The sequence below is a fragment of the Atta cephalotes genome (assembly GCF_000143395.1).
Source record: "Atta cephalotes unplaced genomic scaffold scaffold00010, whole genome shotgun sequence".
Classification (NCBI taxonomy): domain Eukaryota; kingdom Metazoa; phylum Arthropoda; class Insecta; order Hymenoptera; family Formicidae; genus Atta; species Atta cephalotes.
In genome coordinates, this window is record NW_012130074.1 from 4,295,320 (window position 1) to 4,315,536 (window position 20,217).

At 25.2% G+C, this 20,217-nt stretch overlaps 3 protein-coding genes across 3 annotated transcripts; all 3 read left to right on the forward strand.

Moving 5' to 3' along the window:
• Positions 1–1,406: 1,406 nt before the first annotated feature.
• Positions 1,407–3,224, forward strand: LOC105627882 (N-acetylneuraminate lyase-like). The gene is given in 7 exon segments (XM_012209155.1): positions 1,407–1,480; positions 1,564–1,634; positions 1,831–1,976; positions 2,056–2,224; positions 2,380–2,525; positions 2,837–3,008; positions 3,067–3,224. Coding segments are annotated over 7 exon segments (936 nt in total).
• Positions 3,225–9,567: 6,343 nt separating this feature from the next.
• On the forward strand, positions 9,568–14,072 carry LOC105627883 (N-acetylneuraminate lyase-like). Its single transcript, XM_012209156.1, has 8 exons — positions 9,568–9,573; positions 10,859–10,920; positions 11,000–11,070; positions 12,139–12,284; positions 12,370–12,538; positions 12,786–12,931; positions 13,676–13,847; positions 13,912–14,072. Exons 1-8 carry the CDS (start codon positions 9,568–9,570, stop codon positions 14,070–14,072), a joined length of 933 nt encoding a protein of 310 aa, XP_012064546.1.
• Positions 14,073–19,028: 4,956 nt separating this feature from the next.
• LOC105627766 (coiled-coil domain-containing protein 58) lies at positions 19,029–20,067 on the forward strand. Its single transcript, XM_012209046.1, is given in 3 exon segments — positions 19,029–19,073; positions 19,679–19,922; positions 19,925–20,067. Coding segments are annotated over 3 exon segments (432 nt in total).
• The last annotated feature ends 150 nt before the right edge of the window (positions 20,068–20,217 follow it).

Sequence of the window (20,217 nt, forward strand, 5' to 3'; positions counted from 1 at the left end):
ACTGATTCATCTCATTATTTTATTCATAAAAGTATTAAGGTACGGTTATAAAAAAATTAATAGTTTACGAGTTATTTAACATTTTTTTTTGTTAATTTGTGCCAGAATAAAGTGTAAAATATCTCTTAAACTATTGGTTTTTTTATATCACTATCTTTATACTTTTATAAGCAGAGTAATTAGAGGAAACATATTGTGTAAAAAAAATCATACAATTTCATTTAAAAAAGTGGAGGAGACCTGAATCATATCTATTGGGTTGTCCGGAAAGTTCGTGCCGATTTGGAAGAAAAATTGAAACGCAAAAGATTTAAATTTTAGTATACATTTATCAAATTATATAGATTAGTCGGCACGAACTTTCCGAACAATCCAATATTTGACGTCTCCACCTAAAAAAAACATAATATATCTCCAAAATATATCTCCCTCGAAACCGTTTCACTTTCATTTGAAACATTTTTTTTATATTATCAAAAATAATAGAAATATTTCAGATGGTCCATTTAAGTGGATCACGCGGTATACACGCACGCGCGCGCACGCACACATGCATACACACGCACACGCACGCACGCACGCACGCACGCACGCGCGTCTTATATAATATAATAAATAAATAATAATAGATTGAATATGTTAAAATTTCTAGTAAAATATTCTAAAATATCGTATAAATATTTATTTCTAAAATACCATATAAATATTTAATTTTAAAATAAGAAATACATATTGTTATTTCCATAAACAAATTTTTTCGCATATTGTTTATCTCTTTATTCTGATCATCTTTTATTTTCAATTTTCCATAAGAAAAAATGAGAATTATAGAAAAATTTCAAAATAAAAAATAACTTATTTAAAACTAACTAACTAACTTATTAAAAAAATAACTTAATTTCGGCAATTTCAGAATAGAGAGACTTACTATACTTTTTTTACTTCGAAGTTATTGTTACTTCCAAAAGCAAAAAGAAAATTTATATTCCAATTTCAAGATGTTATTGAGCTTTCTTTGTTAAATGTTTATTGAACAAAAAAATAAAAGTTTATCCGAAAAGCTGTGATATAATTTCTTTACATGTACAGGATGCGTTCTGTTATTCACTGCGAATACTGAAAATCTATTTCACACATATGTATATATATATATATATATTATAGATATATATATTATAGATTTTTTGTACTTGCAGTAAATATCGCAGCTATGTACAATCCATATTATTCAAATAAGGAATAAAACAGATACATTCAAATCAAATTAATATTTTTAGAAAGGAATTTATTTGTACATGTTTATTTGTATTATATATGTTTGCGATATATCGCGTTGATTTAATTAGAGTTAAATAAAATAAAATATAAATTTCTTATAGTATTACAGACATAAAAATTTATATTTTATGACTTTGTAGCGATTGTCATACACCTACAAAGGTCTTATTGCTCCAGTATTAACTCCTTTTAGAATCAATGGGTAATTAATTGTACCATAAACTCTATAAATAATAACTGAAATAAATTTAAACTGAATAATAATGACTAGTATTTATTTAATAGAGCACTTAATTTGGAAGTTATATCAAAATATGCAATGCATCTATCAAAGAAAGGAATTAAAGGTATACTTGGTAAGTTACTTCTAAAATTAATTTTAATTATATAATAATATTTAATATATTAAATTTTAACCAAAAAGTATTTTGCATAAAAATCATTTTAGAAAAGAAAAAGTATATATAATATTATATAATAATTATTCAAAATTATAATAATAAAATTAGAATAATAAAATTAGAATAACTTTTTTTATATTTCTTATTGCAGTTAATGGAACAAATGGTGAAGGAATGGTAATGTCTGTTGCTGAAAGGAAACTTGTTGTCGAAGCTTGGGTAAAAGCAGTGGAAGAAACAAAGCAACACCTGATGGTTCAAGTAGGAGGTGTACCTCTTCCCGATGTTATCGAACTTGTATGTATAATTATTATTATATGTATAGAATAGTGTACAACCTTCTGCGATTAATCAATATAATGGAAATAATATACAGGCAAAACATGCAAGCAGTCTGCCCGTAAATTCTATACTCTGCTTACCAGAACTGTACTTCAAGCCTACTACCTCTAAACAACTAATTGAATACTTGGAAATAGTTGGTGAGGCGGCACCAAAGACACCGTTATTATATTATCATTTTCCTGTGATGACTAATGTTAATAGTAAGCGATCTTTCGACATTTTAGTACACATATACTAGAAATAATCAACTGACTTTAATAATAAAAGAGTAATATTTCATTATATACATATTTACATATATGTATATACATATTTCACAATAAATATTATTATCGTATATAAATATATTTTGTAGTACACATGGGACGATTCCTTGAATCAATTGGTGACAAAATACCTTCGTTTGTGGGTATAAAATTCACTAGCTCCAACTTAGAAGAAGGAGTGCAAGCGTTACGTGCAGATAACAGAAAATTTAGTATTTTCCTTGGCAATAATCAGGTAATAAAATAAAAATTAGTTTAGGCCAAGATTTAGGCGTTTTATAAATGAAAAATAAACTAAAAATAGTTAATAATTGGTCAGTAAGTAGATTCTCGATGAATGTTCTTTACTCAATGAGTAATGCTGGATGAATGTTCTTTACTCAATGAGTAACGCTGGATGATTGCAAGAATAGGTCTAGAATAAAAGAATTCTTACTGATTACTGATTGTAGTTATTAATTATATTCTATAAGCTTATTTTTATTTAGATTTGTTCTTTTTATTGCAACCTAATGAAAATATATTTAATCTGATCTGATTCTTTAGTTAGTGCCCGCTGCGTATGCAATGGGAATGGATTCCTTTATATTAAACAGTTTAAATATGTTTCCCGAACTTGTATTGGGTCTTCTTGCTGTTTGCAAGAATGGAGATATGATAAAAGCTAATGATATGCAAGAGAAGCTTTCAAGCGCTATAATTGCTATAATGAAACATGGTAGGTACCATTTTATATCTGATAATGCATTATTACTCAAATCGGTTCTTTATTGCAGATAATCGAATACAGGCTATAAAAATAGCAATGGCTCTTCTTACTGACATTAATACAGGGCCATCTCGTGCACCACCTAAATCTATTTCTTCTGAAACTGTAGCAACTGTGACAAAAGATTTAACGAATTTAGGATATCAACCAAATATTAAATTATAAATATTTGATAATCTTACTTTTCCAGTTTATCCTATCTTTTACAATATTATATTATATATTATCTCTAATTCTTCAATAAATTATCTAATTATAAACGTAAATACTATTTCTTACTTGTTTTTTACCTATTTCTTTAAAAAATTTTATCTCGTTTAATGATTTTTAGCGTATAATGTACAACTATTTACACACACAAAGACTATTTTTATAAATAAGAATAGCTATTGTCATTTAAAGCAAGAAATGTTTTTCTTCATTTTTCCTTATTCAATTTCAAATTTAAGAGATGTTTCTATATAATTTTAAAGTAACTAAGTAACGGAAAGTTTGTCTTTTAAATTGATTAAAGTTAAACTTAATATATTTTTTATATAAATTACGCGAAAATAATAAATTTATTTTAAGATATAACAAGTCTAATCTGTTTCTAAAATGTTTTTAATTTGAATAAATTTTTAGATTTGAATTAATGCAATATTTTTCATGAAATATATGATCGGCGTTTTGTCTTATTATCAGACAATCTTTATCTGATATATACAATGTTTTTCTGATAAGACGTTAACGATACGTTTTATTAACAAATAGAACTGATAATATCTAAAAATTCACTGATATTAAAACTTATAAAATATGAAGGTGATTCAAATATAAAAAAAACCTTTTTTTCAATACAAATCAATATTGATAAACGTATTTACACTGAATAATGAGGGTATCTCATGCTTTATATATTTTTGATCTCGCGACAGCTATTTCTGTCATTGTTTTGTGATGTCCAACAATATTCAATGAAATCTGGCTTATTTTTATTTATTTATTTGTGTTTTTTTAATAATGTAATAAAAATATTTAATCTGAAATAAGACCCACGCTGATATCGATGCATACAATAAATTTATTGGTTCAATTACATAACAAAAATAAACGTAGATCTTAAGGAGATGCTGGAATGACCAAATTGTCGGGACATTGCAGATCGATATAAATCTTTGAATTTACTGAATGGAATGAAAAATCCTTTTACAGAATTAAAGCAGAACCAAAATTGGGAAATGTCACAGTCTTTATGCTAAAATCGAAAAAAAAAATTAAAAACTTACATTCAGCTCGTTTAGCGTATTTTCGAAAATGTTTCCTTAATACAAAAGTTTTATAGATATGGACAAAACGACAATTCAGCACTCAGCGTTTTACATGCACAAACAATATTGTGTTTATGAAACTAAGATGAAAAGCTTAAAAAGAAAGATTTATATCGCAAATTATACGTGTATACGAATACTGAACGACTCGGAATGATAAACAAAATAATTGTATCTAATAGTAAGTATTCGATCTTGCAAGAGATAGCGTTGCAATATATTAAATAAGGACAGATGTATACGTTTGAGTGAGATAAAACGATATAAGGTAGAGAATAATATAAGAAATGAATTAAAGATGTCACTATTGACTTTTTTATTTGAAATTTAAAAAATCGTGCAGTTAACATCGATCAAGTTCGAGCGTCACTTCAGCATCCCTTTAAGTGTTTAAATAATTCGGTATAATTTATATATACGGTTGTGTTCCAAAATTCATTATTAATGTTGAAAATCTTATAACGCACGTAAACTAAAGATTTTCAGCGCTGGCAGTAAATTTAGAACACAGTGCATATGTAGTCATTCAAACTGTGCGCCGAAATGATTTTTCGATCTTGAAACGCAAATCCGATTAAACTTATATAATAATAATAATCACAAATTAAATTGACTATTAGACAAATTTAAAAATTTGCTCAGAGGCATCTCTAAAATCTTCTTAATTATGCTAAATAATATATTAAAATCTGTAAATAATTTTATTGCAAAAAATATTACCTTGGTCAAAGATCGAACTCATATCTTTTGCATTCTGTGCGAGTATCCTCACCGTTAGACCACCGAGGCTTTGTCAAAGTAATATTTTTCGCAATAAAATTTACAAATTTTAATATGTTATTCAGCGCAGATTAAATTAAATTAAATGACTACATATATAAATTCATCAAATTATTTAAATTACTTAAGATCCAATACGTGATCTTAACACGTTAAATACTTTCCTCCCACTAAAGAGTTCTAAAATTTTTACGTCATTTCAATTAAAATTGTGATTATAATTCGTACAATAGTCAGTAAAATGGCCGATAAAGAAGTTTTTTTTCTTAATATTCGAGATATGTAATATAATTTAATTTTTAGATATATTTTAGTTTAACAAACATGCAAGTTTCAATTTTTGTAAGAAATCTTGTAAACACATTTTAATTGGATAAAAAAAATAAGTAATTATATTACGAAAAACAAGTTTTTTATGTCTCCGTTATAATAATTGTCAATTAACATTTTACTTTAATTATGCTTCGTGTATGTAGAATGTTGAAGTTCTAAAAGAAAATAATTAATTTTTATCTTCTTAGATTTTATGACTTAAGACTTACGGCTAATGACAAATTTATATTTTTATTTTATAGTTTGTTTGCGTAATCATCATAAATATTAATGAAATAACAATGGTACAAACATTTACGTTCTGGAAAAGAATAGCAGTTTCTTAGTTTTTGATAATACCTGCTAACGTGCTTTATCAATTTTTGAAAAATATATAAATTAAAATCTTCTAAAAACGTTTTTTGCATCTTTGAAAATTCATAATTGATATAATCTAAGATTCCATTAAACGTTTGTAAGGTTCGTGAGTAATTCCATCTTTGTTGTTATCAAATATTAAACAAGGATAAAAGGATTCATACTAAAGAGAATCGAGGAGTGGAGCGGACTCATCCGGAAATCGCCATTTATAGTGTACCGTTGAAATAAGTAGAAGATATAGTAGGAGCGTGAAGAAACATATGATGCTGCACACATTAGTACCGCACTAGTATTGTGTATGACATATATATGTACACACACATGCACATTTGCGGAAGTGAACTATAAATAGCGGAACTAATTAGAGAAGAGAAACACTCTCCGCTCCACTCTCTCTTGATTCTCTCTGATTCATACGAGTGTTGCAAACGTTAAGTGGAACGCACCCCTAGAGATTAAAAAAAATTTAAAGCTTAAATATTGTACGTTAAAATAAAAATATTAAATCTTCAACCGCAAGCAAATCATTGAACTTCTAATGCGCTTTATTTTAAAGACAAGTATAGAACGTACATAAAATCGCATTTAGACTCAAAACCATTACACATAATAAAAATGTCAATTAAATTTAATTTAATACTTAATATTTAATATGAAAAAAAACATTATGGTTTGCTATGAATAAATGTAATCTTATGTCATTCTAGATAAACTTAGCTTTAAAACATGAAAGTTCGAAGATACTTGTAATGAAAGATTCAATATTTTTAATTAAAAAACTAATGTATGACAATCTTTAATTAGAGTCCCTTTTTAAATATCTAGCATATCGGGTTTATCTATAAATTTTCAAAGATCGTAAAAAAGCTTTTGGAACTTTTTAAAGTACTTTTCTCAAAAATCTGACATTAAAAATTCTAAAAAATAATTTTGTTTTCAAATTATTATACAACAAATTACAAACAAAAAAACAATAATTTATATTAGAATTTATATTAGAAATTTATATTAGAATAGCAAATAAAAAATTCAAACATTTAAAACAACTAACATGTTAATAATCACCATGGCACCATTAGCAAGACACTTCTTCCAATGTGAAACCAAACGACAGATGTTTTGTTTATAAAATTCCTCAGAAAATTCCTCGGATTCAATTCACTCGCTCCTTCACTACTGCGTCCTTCACTACGGAAATTTGCTGCCATTCTTTTTCAAAATAGCAACACAGTTTTGATGATATTAGACATTATTAGAATATCTGGCCTACAGCCCAGATTTGTCATGCAATCTCTCTTTTTGGAGACCTGACGAAGAATCTGAAAAATAAGAAATTTCCGTCAGACGCAACAGTGGAGAAGATTGACTACAAGTAGGTTCGATCCCAACCCAAAGAATTTTATAAATAGAATATAAATAGAATATTATTTAGTTTCATAATGCAAGAAGTGCTTTATTAGCTATAATAGTGATTATTATGTTAATTGATTTCAACATCTGAATTTTTCATCCGCTACGTTTAATTTGACTGTTTCAATATAATTATTAAACTCTATATAATTATTTTATATATAATTAAATTTATTAAGGAAAATACTTGTTCATATAAAAGCGACATAAATATTGAAAAAATATGATAAAAAGAAGATATAAAACAAAATGCCTCAAAATTAAAAAAATTTTATATGATATGGATATGTGAAATAATATTTCAAATTTAGAAAATACTTTAGATTCATTGTTTGAAACAGTGAACATCAAAATTTTCTCTAATATTCATAAAAATATGAGATTTTATTTAATATCTCTTTTTCATGTCTCACATCTTCCTTATAAAAATAACATGATTCGTATAATTTGAGTTCAGTTTAATAATAAATTACAAGAAATCATTATCTATTATTGTTATTTAACAATCAATATGTATACCGTGATTTAATTTTAGAATAACTATAGCAGGGTTGGGTAAGTTAACTTTTTTTTTAACAATAAGTTAAGTTAAAATTAATTTGAAAATTTAATTTAATTAAAATACAAGTTAATACGTAATAAAATTAATTGAATTAAAAGTTAAGTTAATAAAAATAGTAAAATTAAAAAGTTAAATTGGTTCGATCAAAAAATAAGAAAAAGTTTGATTACTTTACATAATTTTTTGTATTTTTTCTTTCTCACAGCTTATTTATTGAAAAATCTGATTATTTTTGTTTACAAGTAATAATTATACAATATAAAATTACTAACAATATTAAAAATCTTTATTTTAGACCGCATATATGAGAAACACAATCAATAAAATGCCTATTACGCTCGAAGCTAGATCTTCATTGCTTTAAATAATTTAATCCTGAATTACTAATATACACTATATATGTACTTTCATATATATCATATACGTGGGTCATTTGATAAGTTTGGTAAATTTCCATGAAATGGCGCTACAATATCCATTTGATGACGCGACATCTCGAAAGATCCACTCTTCGAACCCCTTCAGGCCAAATTTCAGCCAGAGCATAGTTCACGTTTGGTAGAATTCATTTGAAGCGAAATTGGCGCGCAAAAAAGTGCTCTTCCATCAAGACAACGCGCCGTCCCACGAGTCGACCGTTGCAATGACAAAACTACGAATTGAGCTATGAATTGATTCCTCATTCACCCTATTCTCCGGATTTGGCCCCGTGACTTCTTTCTGTTCCCAAACTTAAAAACTTTAAAACTTGGCTCGGTGGAAAGAAATTCTCGTCAAATGAGGAAGTCATTGTCGCAAATACTCAATGAGTATTTTGCAGACTTTGAGACAGTCTACTTCAAATGACTACCAAACGTGAACTATGGCTGAAATTTGGCCTGAAGGGGTTCGAAGAGTGAATCTTTCGAGATGTCGCGTCATCAAATGGATTGTAGCGCTATTGTATTATATATCATGGAAATTTACCAAACTTATCAAACGACCCACGTATACCATATTGTAGTCTTTTTGAACTGCGCACCGAATTGTTTTTCCGAACTATAAACGCAATTAAAACTACTCTAGTAATCATAAATTAAATTGACAACCAATTTTATTTTTTTTAATAATTATCATCAAGCATTATATTATAAAGATGTTAAAACTGATAATAAATAGTAATAATAAGTATATTAGCAATTGAAGATTGAATTATTTAAAGCAATGAAGATTCATCCTCCGTAATAGGCATTTTAAATTTCTAATATAAAATTACTCTAGTATAAAATTATTATCTCTCTCTTATATCTAAAGATTAACTTCAAAAAAATCAAATTAAAAGTTAATAGTTACCGATAAAATGTAACTAAATTAAGTCAAAAAATTAAGAATCTAAAATATAATCTAAATTAAATTAAAATTAATTAACTTTTTAACTTTTAAACTTAATTTTTATCTTTTTAACTTAACATTATCCAATAACAATATTACAACTTCCCGCAGAACAGGTTTTCACAAACAAAATTTATCTTATCAGCACTCGACAAGAAAGGTTATATTCGTATTTCGTTTTTATTTCAAAACAATCTTACATAATATTTCAAGAAGTTAATACAGCTCTGTGATTGGTTTATTATAACACCAGTTAAAAGACTGGACATACAACGATCTTGAATATAAGAAGAAATTGTGAATATCAGTCTTAGTTGTTGCTTAGTTTCTCTTCGCATCGGTGCTTTCATAAAGTGTACGTTAGTGTCGCGCTTATAACACAATGTCCGTAAGTATATGATATTCACGGAAATATTTATTACACAAATATAATCAAATTATAAAAAAAATATATAATGAAAAAATATATAAATATTTATATATAAATATTTAACGTAATTGTCATTCTGTAATAATTATTATATACGATGTATATAATTAATACAAATATAAAATAAAAAAGACACGTATCTCTACTAAAAAATACTCTTAACTGGAGTTATCAAGTTATTGCTTTTATAAATATTGATCCTGCTAAAATCATATGAATTCTTAAGTTAAAGTTACTGCCATACATTATTTCAGAAGTTATCTAATCGTATCACATTAAAATGCCAGTCATTGTGTAAAAACGATTGTACAAAAAGATTCCTAATAAGATATATCAAAATTTATATTGTAATATTTATTTCCCAATATAAGAAATACAGACAGCGATTTAAATTCCTAGTAAATCTTGTTTATACTATGATCTCCTTATGTACATAATTTCTCATAAGAATAAAAATTATAAAAGGATTCTAAAATAAAAAAATAATTTAGTTCTAACAGTATACATAAATCTAAATTAGAGAGATCTATTACATTTTATTTCAAAATTCTTGTTCTTTTAATGAATAAAACATTTGGAAATAAAAGAAATTTAAATTTTTTAATTTTTAGATAATTTTGTTGCAGTTTCTTAAAAATTCTTAAACAAGAAATAGAAATTTACCTGAAAAGCTGCGACATGTAACTTTTTTTACATCTAATTTGTTTTTATTATTTAAATTGATTCTTGAGTAAAATACCGAAAATTTAGCCTCACCAGGGCCCATCCAAAATTACAAATAACTGCATAATTTGGATAAAATATTAAAATGTGTATATTTTAATGAAATAATATGGACATACAATAGTAAATCTCAACTGGATCTTCATCGAACGAAAATAAGAGATTATATTTATTTTTCGAGATAAATTGATATGCACAAGTTTATTCACGTAAATATCTTTCCAAAATGGAAACGTTGAAACCTTATTACTTTTTTGATCATTAAAATCATAATTCTCTTTTATTTCATCATTAATCTACTGTAGAATTTTGCACACTTTAAATTCATAAAAAAAATTAGACATTTCTATGGTAACTCGATTTATTAAAGAATCACCTTAAACAGAAAACAAAATAAATATATAAAGCAAATTAATAGAGAAAGAATTGTATAAATATTTATAAAACATATATACCATTAATGTAAAATAAAATAAATTACAAAATGTTTTATAATAGTAAATTAATTTTATGATTACAGAGATTACCGTATACTTACAGAGGTCTTATTGTTCCCGTATTTACTTCTTTCAATAATGATGGGTAATTATAACTTGTGTTCTCATAAAATTTAATAATCTAAAATATTAAACTAAATTATTGCCTAATATTTATTTAACAGATCTCTCAATTTGGATATTATACCGCAATATGCAACATACTTGGCAAAGAAAGGGATCAAAGGTTTACTTGGTAAATTATCTTTAAGCTCAATTTTAATTATTAAAATATACACACAAGATGCTTTTCCTATATCTTAAAATGACTATGATCGGTCGCCATACTTTTTAAGATATTTCCTATAGGTTGACAAAAAATGTGTTTAACAAAAGTTTGTTTGATTCTAATAAAGAATTAATTACGTAAAAAATTTCAAATTTGTTTTTTTTATAAAAAGTCAAAGTCAAATTGAATATTTTTAAAATGAAATCATATATTTTTCTGTTTTGTATAAAAAGATAAATTTGTCGATATAGTGTTATATATCATTTTGATTATTTGATTTCCAGCTAATTCATTTAATACTTGCAACATAACGAATCTATCGTCGATACTTAAAGCGAAATCCAAACATAAAACATTGCAGTTGTTATATTATAATTGAATCTACGCATAGCAATTTATTGGAAAGTTTGTATTATAAAAGGTACTATGTAGTTTAAACATTTACTTTAATAAAAATATATTTGTAAAAAAATAGCGTCGAATAAACGTATTTCACTTATATATATTTTGGTTCTTCTTTACATATTTCGATAATTTCTATGTCTGTTCCTATGATCTTGTTACTTTAGGTATCGACAATAGATATCATGGATTATGTTGTATAAATATTAATTGTTTATTCTGAGATCAAATAAACAAAATGGCACATAATATTATAGGTATTAATAGCTTCGTCTTTTTATGAGAAAAAAGAATAATAGAAAAAAATACATAATTTGACTTCAAACTTTTATTTAAAAATGGACAAATTTTTACACATTTTTTTTTACAATTAATTATTTTATTAGAAATCAACAAATTTTTGTTAGAAACGTTTTATTGTTATTTCATTGGAAGTATCTCAATGACGGACTAATATAATATTTAACAATATTATTAACATTATATTAAATTCTCTCACAAGAGTTTTGCATAAGAGATTATTCCATACAAAAGAAAAAATATACAATATATATAATTATTCTAAATTGAAATAATAATTTTACATATTTTTATCTTTTTTTTATTTTTTTATTTTTTGTTTTTTTTATATAGTTAATGGCACAAGTGGCGAAGGAACGTCAATGTCTGTTGCTGAAAGGAAACTTGTTATCGAAGCCTGGGTAAAGGCAGTGAAAGAAACAAAGCAGCACCTAATGATTCAAGTAGGAGGCGCACCTCTTCCCAATGTTATTGAACTTGTAAGTATATTATATATGGAGAGGACAGCGGAGAATAATATTCATCCCGCTTTCAACTGAATAATAAAACAAAAATAATTTATAGGCGAAACATGCAAGTAATCTGCACGTGGATTCTATTCTCTGCTTACCAGAATTGTACTTCAAGCCTACCACTCCTAAAGAACTGATTGAATACTTGGAAATAGTTGGCAGGGCAGCGCCAAAGACACCGTTATTGTACTATCACATTCCTATGTTGACTAATGTTAACAGTAAGTGGTCATTCCACATTTCAATATATATATATATGTATATATACATACATATTAGGTGTAGTAAAAAGAAATCCATTATTTTTCCATTCAATTTCATGCAAAAATAATTTCTTTTTACTACACCTAATATATATATATTCATGCTAAATATCTATAATCAACATAATTTATAAAATTGATATTTTATTGTACATATACATGTATATGTATCGCGTCATAAATATCATGTATAAACATTTTGTAGTACACATGGGACAATTCCTTGAATCTATTGGTGACAAAATACCGTCATTCGTCGGTATAAAATTCACCAGCAACAATTTAGAGGAAGGTGCACATGCATTACATGCCGATAATGGGAAATTTGTTATTTTCCTCGGTAATGATCAGGTAATGAAAAAAAAGTTATTTTAATTAAATGACAATGAACTAATTAAATGAACTAGCGCTTTTTGAACAGAAAATAAGCTAGAAAGCTTATAGTAACTAGCTTATCATAACTAGCCAGTTACAATGAGTGCAAAAAATATTCGTACAAGAAAAAATTTTTATAAACAAATTTCATTTGTAGAAAATAAACATTAATTAGCAATTTTATACAGTGAATACGTTTTGTTCTAATATAAACGAGCTTCGAATGTGATTTTAAATTTTCTGATTTTAGAAACTAAATTTCTCGATTGTATTTTTCTAAATAATATCATTTTTAATTTTGCTTATTTTTAAGATAATATTTTATTAATTATTTTATTTAATTATTTTATTTAATTATTTTATTTAATTATACATCTTTTCAACACAAAAATTTTGAGATATAATACAATCTATTTTGTTTCTTTATGTATAAATTGCTAATTACCCAGTAAAAACTATTAATCAGACATTGAATTAGTGTCAAAATCATCAATATCTATTCAATATCAAATTCATGAATTATTTCTTGCTGGATAATGTTTACTTTTTAAAAACAAAATTTTAAAAAAATTTTCCTTGCATGTACAAATACTTTTTACACTCACTGTAAATGCTAAATCCGATGTCATACAGTTATTGACTATATTGTTTTATTTTCTATCCAATTTGCGCGTTCTCCAGTATAATAAAAATATATTTGATTTGTTCTGATTCTGTTAGTTAATGGACGCTGCATCTATAGTGGGATTTGATTCCTTCATAGTAACTACCTTAAACATATTTCCGGAACATATACAGCAACTTCTTACTGTTTACAAGAATGGAGATATATTAAAAGCCAGAGATATGCAAGAGAAGCTCACAAGCGCTGTAATTGCTATAATGAAACATGGTAAGTGTATTTTTTTATCTAATGAAGTGCAGATCAATTGTTACAAAAAATCAATTATTTGTAGGTAATTGGGTGCAGTCTATGAAAACAGCAATGACTCTTCTTACTGACTTTAATATAGGTCTACCTCGTGAACCACTTAAACCTATTTCTTCTGATGCTGTAGCAATTATGACGAAAGAATTAACAAACTTGGGATATCAGCCAAAAGTTAAACATTATTGAGAGAATATCTTAATTCTTTTTTCAATTTATCATATTTGTGTGCTTTATGACATCATTTTATTATAATATAGTGTCATAAGGCATCATATTTCAGATTTTTTAATGAATTGTTACTAATCATAAGTATAATGTTATAAAATGTTATAAAATGTTATAATATTGTGTCTCTCAAAAAATAAATTCAGCAATTAAATTAATAAATTCAGCAATTAAAAAGACTAACTTATATGTTCAATAATGTTCAAAATGAATAAAAGTTGTGATTGTTATATATATTGCGTTATATTTTATATATTAATTGTGTGTAAAATATAAATAATTATATAATTTATGCAATATAAATTTTTGCAAGTACGTATGTTCCAAGCTAAAAGTTTTAAAACATTTTTTTTAAATTAACATTTTTAGGAATATTTATTTAAATATTTATTAATGTGTTTTTTAACAATAATTCTTCAGATCTAATAAAACAATTATTATTGTATTTAAAGTATTATTGTTAAAAAAAAGTAATTCTTATAAATATATTTAAATAAATAATCCTAAAATTGTTTAAAAAAGTCAATCAATATTTAAAAAGTGTTTTCAAACTTTTTACTTGAGATGTAGTTTCAATTTATTTTTTCATATATTCTTATAGTAACATTAGATTTATAATAATTATTGAAACAAGTGAATAATGATAAATCTTACTCAGCACATATATAAAAACAAAATTTATTTTTGTATTTATCAAATAAAGTTATAATTTTCGTAGAAATTATTTATGTTTAATTTATTCTTTTTCGTATAGTTTTATTCATTCTTCAGAGAAAAATATAATGAAACAAAACATAGAAAAAAGTTTAACATTTTATAATGAAAGTTAGAGATTGAAACGAGATTTTAACTCGAGAATCATCGAAATAATCAAAACAGAATTAAAACACACAAAATATTTACATATCTACAAACACATACACATGTGTGAAACGGGATGATAATTAAATGAAATTTAAAATTAATTTAAAATTTTACTCAATTTTTAGTTTCTCCTTTTCAATTATCAAATAGATATGTACATATAATGCCGTACAATTTCCGCTTATTTTTCAGATGATATATTTTGTATAATTAATACACATCTTTTTGATGTATATCATTTTAAGAAACATACAGTCTATTTTTTTATGAATAAATTGTTAATTATCCAATAAGAAGTCATCAATTAAACATCGAATCGACATCAAATTAATATTGAAATCATCGTATTTATATCGATTCGACATCAATTCGATGGATTATTTTCCGCTAGATAATATTTACTTTTTAAAAATAAAGTTTTTTAAAAAAATATTTTCTCTGTACGAATACTTTTTGCATTCACTGTACCTCAATAACTTTAAGATATCTTTATAATATGATGTATTTTTGACACATCTGCTATGTCGAATACATTAGTGCCTAACCACGTCGATCCTATCGTGTTCTGGTAAATCAGTGGAATAATCTAATCCCAATCATACTAAATAAATAATCAACAATTTAAAAAATAAAGGAACTCGCAGTTTGTGAGCAAATGCTCTCCCAAAAGGTAATTACTATCCCGAATATTTAGAGCTCACCTTTATACCTTTGAAACTTTTATTGGTGTTACACACCAACTTGCCTTGCAGAGATCCTCTTCTTTCTTTCTTATGACCAAAAAGGACTCCCTTTTGCTGTTTCTGGCCAATATTCTAGCTATACAATATGCCAGAAATCAACGATAAGAAGAAATATTTCTTTTCATTGTCATGTTAATTATCCCACCAATAATAAGAATAAAATTTATGTACGATATGCGAATGCGTCACGAAAAGGTCATCACATTCATGTAATCAGTTAAATATAAAAATGAATTGTCAAAAATAATGTAATAATTCAATTGATTACGAATAAATTTTGCATTTCTTTTTACTTGCGTTTATTCGCAATTACAATAGAAATATGTATCTAATTATTAAAATATCTATCCAGTTAAAAATAAATCTAAACTTAAAAAAAATCTTTATATTAATAGTGTTTTGATTCAAAGAGACTCTATCACGAGTATTATAAAACTTAATTTTAACATAAACTTCACATAACATGAAAACAAAACCTTAATTTAAAAATAAATAAATAAAAATTATTCACTCAATTGTCGTCTGATGTAATCCAAGGCCCATATATATATATATATATATATAATTTTTTTTTTCATCGATTCGAGCGAATTGTTGCTGAATTTTATCTCGAAAGCATGCAAAGATGAGAAATTCGTAGAGAAATGACGTAAGATTCGAAAGAGATAATCAAGTTCTCTCATGAGTATTAATAAAAAACTTTTACATTATTTATAAATTATTAGAATAAATTATTACTTTTTATATAATATATCAAATTAAAATCAAGTATTTTAAGTGATGCAAAACTGATCACAATTTTAAAACAAATATCTACTAGATAAAATTCATCTATTTTATGACCAAATGTATATTGAATCTCACATCGTATTATACTACTTTAATTGGTATAAAATCCAGTTATCCATACTACGTATATGTTATAAAAGTTTAGATTAAAATCAGTGCATTGAGATGAATAATAATTAGGAATCATAAAATATCTTTTATAAAAACGCGAAACAAATTATACTACTACTTATATGAATTATACAACATTCAAATATTTATTATTATTTCATTATAAAATATATTCGTATAATTATAAGGCAATTAAAAATTATTTAAAAACTATCTATTTATGTGTTATTATTTTTTAGTACTAACTTATATAAAATTTAATCCTAGATATTTAGGAATAATTCTTTGAAGTCCCACTATTATTGGGTTCAGCTCAAACGATTGGTATCCGAGAAACTTTTGTACTCATACATATAAAAAATTACAATGATGCATGTGTTTTATTAGTATTAAATATATTCCTTCGTAATCACTATTCTATAAGAAAATCATTCTATCCATTCTTTTTTAATAAAAAATGATTTTTAATAATAGTAGAACATATTTTCTCGCATGTGACTTTTAATATTATATTAAAGAATAAAAATATTAATTGTAATTGATATGTTATCAAATGATTACTTATCTATTATCATAAGTAGAAATGAAAAAGACCAAATTTTACGATAATTTACTCGATAATTTATGGTAAATTAGTCAGTAATTTATGGAGGCTGATAAAATGATAATTTTTAAAAATTATAAAGATAAAATAATTTGATTTAAGAGTATTTAATCGTTAAATTAAAAAATTGAAAAACACTTTATTTAATTTAAATTTTCATTTCGATACTACATAATTACATATTAATAGAATAATTTAAAAATCATATAGGTACGTAGTAACTAGAGAAATTTCAAATAAATTTTTTATTAAAATTTTTAAACAAACAAAAAGTATGACAGGTATAATAGTCCTTAAAAGTTAAGAAGTTAATTATATTTTTCATACTTTCTAAATTTATATATACTACGTAGTAAGTAGAAAAACTTTAAATAAATTTTTTAATTTTGAAAATAAAAAGTGTGACAAATACATAATCTTATATTATATTTTTCTTATAAACTTATTATAATACTTTTATTTGCTCGCTATTTTACTTTTTAGCGACTGTCATGTTTTTACTAGAGTAAAAACAAAAATAATATAATCATATATATCAAACAAAAATATATTAATTATATTTATATTAATTGACAACATTTAGTGAGCTTTATTCCGATTAAATTATACCCTACTGAAAAAGATCATGTAATTTGAAAAATCACAAGATATTAAAAATAATTTTATCTATCATATGATTTTTATTTTATAGTTATTAAATTTTAAATTTTAAATAAATTAAATAATTAAATAATTAAATGATAGAAATAGAAGAAAAAAATATTTTATCATCTAATTTTAAAATTTCATACATAAGAATGAAAATACAGTCTATTTGTGCATAAAATTATAAGAAACAAACTTTATCAAAATTACCATTTTACCGCAATTTTATCGTAAGTAATTGTAAGATTGAATTTTACGGTATTTTTGCATTTCTCTAATCGTAAATGGTCTGAAAGATTCAGGATTCACACTTTTCTCGAATAAGACCATTAGTGTTGACGGGTTGCTTAACTTTGCGAATGGATCTTGTGAATTTGACGTGAATCAGAATACATTAAGTTTATTCTCCATTATGAAGATTGTTTTTTGTATTGAATTGATCATAGTATTAAGGCGGAGAGATCTTGATGTGATCAAATTATTGGGATGATTATTTTGAACGCGATGAAAGTGTTGTCGTAAATATATTAATGATTTTTTATCGCGATATTAATAAGTTTTATAATTGCATATTTATAATTAATCGTAAATCCGAGTAATAATTATTAGTATTTCTGCTTTTATATTCAATACGATTCAAAACATAATTCTTATTGGATATCACTCGTCATCACTCATCCTCGTCATATTTAGGAATGAACTTTAACATGTATTTTTACTATAATATACGTGACGTAATCTATAGCTTAGAGTTATCTGGGCGTAATTCATGAACGCAACCCAGTGTGCAATAGACAATAAGACTGACATTCATCGTTGATTCTTATTTCCCAGACGAATTACATATTTAAAAAAATTTATTTATATTATTATTAATCCTAGATATTTAAATAAAGTATTTAATATTTCAAATGTTCGATCAAGATATTTGAATCAGTGGCGTAACATGAAAATAAGTAAATATAAAAATTAATCAATCATTGATCTGAAATAAAGAATATTATGTTGGTTGACAAAATGCAATTTAAAAAATATAAAATGAATAGATTTTAATTTAAAAAATTCTCTTATCATCCCTTCCATTGCAATGAATCTCGTTTGAACTGGTCGTGTGTGTGTGTGTGTGTGCGTGCGACTCATGTACCTTTCCAACCTAAAAAAATGGAAGCCATGAGTGTGGAGTGTAGCGATTTTTTAGAATTTCAGGTATTTTCGAAAGCGGGACTTACATAACACTTGTGCATTCGCATTATACGAATATATCAAACATACATATATTTAACAACGCTTAAGTTGATTTAAAATAAAATATTAAAATTTTATAATTAATGCCGGCTAGTGGCTATTATCTTACATATTTATATGATACAAAAGAATTATGCTGTGCTACAAAGAAAGATTACTTAAAAATTAATGATGCATAGAATTTCAATGTTATTATCAAAGTTACGTCTTTTTCTAGACGTATTTGTATGGGCAACTTTAGTGAGAGGTTAGGAACGTGTTTGTACGTGAAGTTAGCTAACAATAAGTGTAACAAAAATATATATATATACATTACATATACATTTAAGTTCAAATATATAGTGTATCATTCACATTTCTATGTATACCTTATTTTCTATATATCTTATTTTTTAAAATATCAATATATAATTTTATTCAGATTATATTAGGTGTAGTAAAATGAAATCCATTATTTTTCCATTCAATTTCATGCAAAAATAATGGATTTCTTTTTACTACACCTAATATGTATAAATACATGATAAATATTAAAGTAAAATAAAAACATACAATATGTATTTCAGGATACGTTAAGAAAGATGCGACAAATAGATGATAAAATAATTTACATGCTGAACACTACAATTCCTACCGAATCCTTCAAAGGTCAGGTGGACCCTACCATGCAGTGTAAAGACTTGTTCCAGCAAATAGAATCCGAGCACAAGCAGAGGACACAAGCGATTATAAGATGCGTGGACATTACTAAGCAAAGAGTGATGCAGTTAAAAGATTTGAGAGAGAAGAATGGTGATGAAAATCCAACGTTAATAAAAATTTGAGAAATGAACAAACCAAATTGAAGCTACTACGGTCTGAGCTTAATATAGAGGAAGTTGTAAAAAAACGTACAATACAAGTATATTACGAGAGGTGCCGTGGATTCTACAAACCATTACACATAAACGCGTAGAATTTCCGAATAATCTGAACATATTGGTACATGATTATTTGAACACTCTTATTGAATGTTACAANAGTTATATATATATATATATATATATATATATAGTAATTTACGTTAACGTACTACTACGACTAGTTAGTTCTTCTACGTTAACGT